Consider the following 6,274-nt stretch of genomic DNA (forward strand, 5'->3'; position numbering starts at 1 on the left):
CGCCAAAAGTTTCGATATTAAAAATTAACGCTAATAAGGAATTCCGTATACTTAGGCTGATCTTTCTAGGCATTAACTTCTTACATTCTGTGAAACGTACAACGATCTCAAACTTTCGATATAACGTTGTAGGTATTCGTGGAAACTAATCTTCCTTATAACGTTATACGATTCTAATCTCGATCCAATCCATTTGATACCTCTATCGTGCAATCATTCTACAAACGATAGCGGTCGTTAAGATTTGTTTATCTCGTTTCTTCAGCACGAAATAATTGCATCCGTGGAAAAACAGATTGTCCGGCGATCGAACAATAGTAATTAAAGTCCGAGCGATTCGCCGAGTAATCGGCACGTCGTGCGGCGGCGAAGTAAAAATCGTATTGATCTTTCTCTCCTTACGTAATCGCGATAATTATCGTCGTCGAACGCGAACAATCGCGTGTAATGCGCAGTTACGTCGAGTCTTCTTTAAAAACGGTGATCCGCCCGATAAAAATCTCGCGTCGTTGCAGAGCCCACTCCTTCGTGGAGAATCGATCGAGGAAGATCTGCGAATACGTATATTTCAATTACACGCATCCTTGATATTTCCCTGCCAGCTCATTTGAAACGAGACAAATGGTATATTATGGTATTACAGTTGAATGGAATAAACGAGGAGAAGGAAACGTCGTTCGAAGTGGGAGGCGCCCGATCAGCAACCAATAGAAAGAGCCGCCACCCACGAAGCTATAAAAATTAATTTATCACATGGATCGCCGCCTACGCCATTGCTCCGTTCGTGGACATCTAGTTTCGCAGCATCCCCCCAGATAGCGCTACCTGTCGGGTCTTCCCCGGTTAGAAACTCGTTTGAATCGTTTTCCCCCGTTCCAGCCGTATTTCGATATATATTGAAAACATTAATGTATATGAAATAGGTGAAAAAGGTTTACGATAACGATGAAACAATTAATATTTATAGGGATATGTAGATTTGTAATTGTTTTTTGTCTTAAAAATTGCATCGTAAATGCATATTTGTCACTTTATTCACAGCTTTTTGTCTTTTGTTTCACTGACGATATCGGTTGTTATTCCATAACAATACATATTTGGCTTTCAAATTTGACTGTAACGCTTAAGAAGTAATCGGGACTTCGTTATAGAGGGCACCACGAAACGGAGATACCATACAGCTAATTACCGTATGAGTTATCAGGATAGAGAACTAACTTACCAACCGTAGTAATAACATCGAAGAAGAATTTCCATATCGTTGCACGGATTACTCGATGCACAGATGAGGTACGAGAATAAACGTAACATTCGATGCTTTTTTGAGCCGCACGTATCGGAGATCAGTTGACCTCCTCCATTTACCATTTCGTCTGGCGCTCGACGTTATCGATTTAGTATTAGCGCAGACGACGGACAAAATAAATCTATCACCCAATGTAATTTTTTCATCCACGGTTAGAGGGTCTCTAGAACTCCTTTATCATTTTAGTGTCATTTCCAATGTTACCGATTTAGCGTACGATAAGATTACGGCGTTCGTAGTGATTGAAATTAGAACTAAATTTTAACACGAAATTACAAGCAGACTAGAGGGCAGATCATAATTGTAAACGAAGTATACACACAGTGGCGGTCAAGAGTAACAAACTATAAAAAATTCAATATTATCGCATTCTGAAAAACTTGTTAAGTATGTAATTAACGCGGATTTAATTATTTAAACTACAGTATCAGGTAAACATATTAAAATATAAATTATAAGCAAATTTTAAATCTTGCGAAAGAAGGTTCGGTAATCTACTTACGCACTTTTAAACTTTTACTTTGTAACGAAAGTTATTTTATTTCGTAACGAAAAGATAGAGACGTCCAGTGATACAGGTCCTTTTATACTCTGGTCTTCCCTGTAGAGGAGAGGCTAGCTTACGTGGTGACCCCTACTGATATCAGAGATGACAACACAAAGACTCGCATTCGCATATTTTTGATGTTAAATACGGAGCAGCGATAGATACAGAAGTTCTGAGTAATTATATCGGTAAAACAGCAAGACGTCGGTACACGAACGTCACAAATGTAACGTCTCTTCCATACTTCGTCGGTGATTACATCACCGACGAGTCGTCTGTAGTAATTCCTGTGCAGAGGGCGTAAGGAACGCTCTGACTCTTTGGCAAGTCGGTATTTCATAACCTAAGACACAAAGCTCCATTTAATGTCCATTTAACATTGTATCTTGATCTTAGTCAATGGTCTGAAAATTCACTTCTGGTTGCAGTTATCATACTTCGATAACATTGCCAAGTATCTTCGCTGTTAAAACAGTGATTTTATTATCCTAAAGTTTAGCAACAATCATCGGTAATTCTAGAGATGTCGCACGGAATTCAAGATCATAATTTGACCTTGGAAATCAGTCGTTCTCCTTCACCTACTTACCGTTAGCGTGGAATTAAATTTATTGAATGTGACATGTAAGCGAAATGATACTTCTTGATCTTTGCTAGTACTTGTGATCTAAGGAAAACTTCTCTGGAGAACTTCGATTTCATTGAGATATACATATATTTTAACTTTTGTAAGTCTTCTATATTTAAAAAGTCTATGATGAAGAAATGATGAAATCGGAATTATACATACATATGTAGTCTATTTTTAAGCTTTAACTTTTTTACAAGTATATAAATATAGTTACAATTATATAAATATGTATAGATATATACAGTTCTGAATCAAAAAATTATTTTAAATGTTTGTTTACCCCATTATTAGAGTAAAAGTGCGGGTAAAATGGCGCAACAATTGACTAAAAAAAAAAAAACAATTAAAAGATAAATAAAATCGTTGAAGTGAAACCTAATTGTATATTTATGTTCATGTTTGTTCATCGTCGTCGTGTGTTCTAGAACTAGGTTGCCACTTGTGTATGTGAATTTTTGGTTGATTATCGTCCCATTTTGTCTCGTGCGTTGAAACGTGTAACTTAATCGTACCGCGATTATTTTCACGATGTGGTTTTACTTCGATGTCTAATTTCGGCATACGCGGAGGATGGTGACCTAAAAAAATAGATCACGGTTAATTGCTCGATGATCGTTATCTGCCTTCTTCGCTAATTTCCTTCTTATTACTAACGAAATATGGCATTTAATAATTAATTAATAACGCAACGATCGAAGCATCGAGTTTGTACTCACAAGCTTAGTACGTGTTTGAAATAAAATCTTCGTGCGAGACGCGCAAGACTATTAATTACATTTCATTGCTACATAATTCGTATGATATTATACTTTTAAATGTAATCATTACGCCGAGAGATGAATATTATCGTAGTTGTACATGACTAATAGTATCGATGCGATCTGCGGCACGATGGTCAATTAACATCGCTAATATGTAATGTTTTTATATGAGATAACAGATATTAGAAATGATATTGTTCGTACCATTGTTTTTATTATTGTTAGGGCGAATGTTACTCCACATTGGTCGATTTTGGTTTTGTCCTGGAAAGCGAATAGTCGTTCCTTGAGAGGGACGAACAGCGCCTATGCTCGACGTGGCGGAAGAATGCGCGAAACCAACGGAAGATGCGGCAGAAGAAGTTGCATGTCCGTTTTGGGTACTGCCCGACGAAGTAGCAGCTGCACTGTCGAAACCAAACACTTGACTGTTGACATTCCCTACATTACCATATATAGGATAATATTGACTGGCAGCTTCGGATACAGCACCAGCGATTCCCGTCAATCCTGCGGAGAACGACACCGACTGACTTTGTGAAACGCCCCTGGCAACAAATATATACATCGTTACAGTAAAATTATCTTATGGATTGTGTTGTGAAATGGATTGCTAGATAATTCGTTCGATGATTCGACTCGTATTTAACAATGACAATTTTTCTCTATCTACGTTCTGTACAATTTAGCTATATTGTACAAGATTTGAAGAAATTATTTATTTTTTTTATTATAAAATGACTTATTTTATTATCTATAGTTTGTGTAATGTGTTCTATAGAGTATGTATCTGTTATTATCCTAATAACATCCTGTAGAATGTCTTTTTAGCTTGATGGAACAATAGATGTACAATGATATACAGGGTAGTTGGTAACTGGTGGTACAAACGGAAAGGGGGTGATTCTAAGCGAAAAAAGAAGTCGAAAATATAGAATAAAAATTTAAAAATTTAAAAATTTAAAATTTAAAAATTTGAAAATTTAAAAATTTAAAATTTAAAAATTTGAAAATTTAAAAATTTAAAATTTAAAAATTTGAAAATTTAAAAATTTAAAATTTAAAAATTTAAAAATTTAAAAATTTAAAAATTTAAAAATTTAAAAATTTAAAATTTAAAAATTTAAAAATTTTAAAAATTTAAAATACCGAGCGAAAATTCAAAGTCGATTTTCTCGAAAACAAAGCCTCGAACGGAAAATTTTTATTCTATATTTTCGACTTCATTTTTCGCGTAGAATCACCTCCTTTCCGCTTGTACCACCAGTTACCAACCGCCCTGTATAAATTACTTTATTTAGAGTTTCCAATAATGTACAACGTTGGATTTGTGGATAGTTAATCAATTCATCGTTACGTGTTACAGAACAGTTCGACAGTTATTTAATATTTTAACACGAATCGTTTGCCGCGTTGTTTAGTTTTAGAGACTATCTCTGATACGTGACTGATCGCGAGAACGTACCCACTGGCCGCCGACAATGGATGATCGAAGCTGTTGCTTTCAGAGTAGCTAACGCCTTCAGGGACTAGTTGAAAACCCAAAGAATGTGCATTGTTTCCCGCGTTTACGTTGATATTCGTCGTGATTGGAATAGACAACGATCGTCCGCTTTTTACATCGGATGTCTTGATGAGTTGCTCCGGTATGAGCTCCGGTGGTGTGTTCCATCGTCGTTCGTCTTCCTCTGTGAGAAGGACACGATCATCTATGGAATGAGACACGTCCCTCCATGACACGTTTAAAGGAAGAAAATCTTCCATAGCTACGTTTTTATAATTTAACGTGGTTGGCTCCCGTCTTATACGAAACGTCGCAAGCAGCAGATTGCAACTAAGAACCGCGTAATAATTTGAAGCGTTAAGAGCAAAAGCAAGTACGTAATTTTAGCTGTCTCAGACTAATGCGAGCACAAAACATTTAGTACAACAATTGATTTTATTCCATTAAAAAAGAAAAAAGGAAGAATCCTCTCACCTTTAAGCGATCGATATAAATCATTGGAATAAGTTAATAAAGGTTGATGAGATAAAAAATTAACACTAAGAATTAAAATTCAGAAAAATGTGGCTTAGCTTTTTTTACTCTCGATATTTCATTTTCTAGTCGATTTTCAATACAAAAAAAATATATTAGATGTGTTTTATATTCTATAAGAATACTTTAAATTCAGTACATGTTACCAGCCTTCGGTTTCCTTGCAACATTAATCAAACTAATGATCTAAGTTTTTAAATAATCGCGGGATAATAACTATTTGCATAAAAACAGTGAATCGCAGACACACACGAATGAAATGTAAGTGAAAATGTTTAAAGATAAGAACGCACCACACGATACATATTTTTAGGCTGAGAAAGTATTTTTACCTGCCCACGCCACTAACAACACAAAACACAACGGCACAACGTAAAAGATGCTCCTGGCCATCTCTGAAAACGTTCTGACTTGCGTGCGATTGTTCTCCGCCCTTTTTCAATAAGTATGAGCGACCTTAAAATCCTTGTTGGTATTCATCGTGCGTCCACCCACGTAATACTCTTCGACGAATAGAGTTACAATCACGCAATGACTCGTACGCACGTAAAGAAACGGGATTATCGAGAAATAATCGTTAATTTGGAACAATGTAATTTTCGAAATACTACGACTCGCGAAATACATACATAATCGCGCGCTTGATATGAAAACTTTATTTGCTTCTGAGTATAGAAATTATTATCCACCGACCAAATATATTTACGATGTTTCGTCGTATATTTGAAACGTTTTAAAAAACCGCGATCTAAAAATGTAAAACATTATCGAAGAAGTCTATGTACTCGTTGTCTACGTAAATATTGTGCATATTTTTACTATTAATATAATCTTATCGAGACTTCAAACGCTTAATGGAAAAAGAAAGTAGAATCCTCTTAACGCGTTCTTTCGCATTTATTCAAATTTGCTTAGAATATGGTTGATGTAAAAATTAATCGTAAAAAATTCTTCCGCGTCTTAATTGCAAATTACCGTCCTCGTCGTTTTG

The 6,274-nt window shown here is 35.6% G+C and overlaps 1 protein-coding gene across 3 annotated transcripts; it reads right to left on the reverse strand.

The window, feature by feature from the left end:
• Positions 1-2,633: 2,633 nt before the first annotated feature.
• LOC126867203 (uncharacterized) lies at positions 2,634-5,775 on the reverse strand. Of its 3 annotated transcripts, XM_050621461.1 has the most exons (5): positions 5,616-5,775; positions 4,711-4,954; positions 3,738-3,793; positions 3,450-3,647; positions 2,634-3,062 (listed from the first exon to the last, which is right to left on the reverse strand). In XM_050621461.1, exons 1-5 carry the CDS (start codon positions 5,674-5,676, stop codon positions 2,878-2,880), a joined length of 744 nt encoding a protein of 247 aa, XP_050477418.1. In that variant the 5' UTR covers positions 5,677-5,775; the 3' UTR covers positions 2,634-2,877. The 3 variants fall into 3 exon arrangements, with proteins under 3 accessions (XP_050477418.1, XP_050477416.1, XP_050477417.1); XM_050621459.1 differs by having other exon boundaries at positions 3,450-3,793; XM_050621460.1 differs by having other exon boundaries at positions 3,450-3,793; positions 4,711-4,933; positions 5,616-5,771.
• Between the last annotated feature and the right edge of the window lie 499 nt (positions 5,776-6,274).

The sequence above is a fragment of the Bombus huntii genome, chromosome 6, assembly GCF_024542735.1.
Source record: "Bombus huntii isolate Logan2020A chromosome 6, iyBomHunt1.1, whole genome shotgun sequence".
Taxonomy (NCBI): Eukaryota; Metazoa; Arthropoda; class Insecta; order Hymenoptera; family Apidae; genus Bombus; species Bombus huntii.

Excerpts from the sequence above, each read along its gene's own strand:
- LOC126867203 (XM_050621459.1), bottom strand. The coding sequence starts at position 5,676 with ATGGCCAGGAGCATCTTTTACGTTGTGCCGTTGTGTTTTGTGTTGTTA. Across the intron at positions 3,794-4,710 it reads CCATTGTCGGCGGCCAGTGG|GGGCGTTTCACAAAGTCAGT; the intron begins GTACGTTCTCGC and ends ATTTGTTGCCAG. Across the intron at positions 3,063-3,449 it reads TAACAATAATAAAAACAATG|GTCACCATCCTCCGCGTATG; the intron begins GTACGAACAATA and ends CTATTTTTTTAG.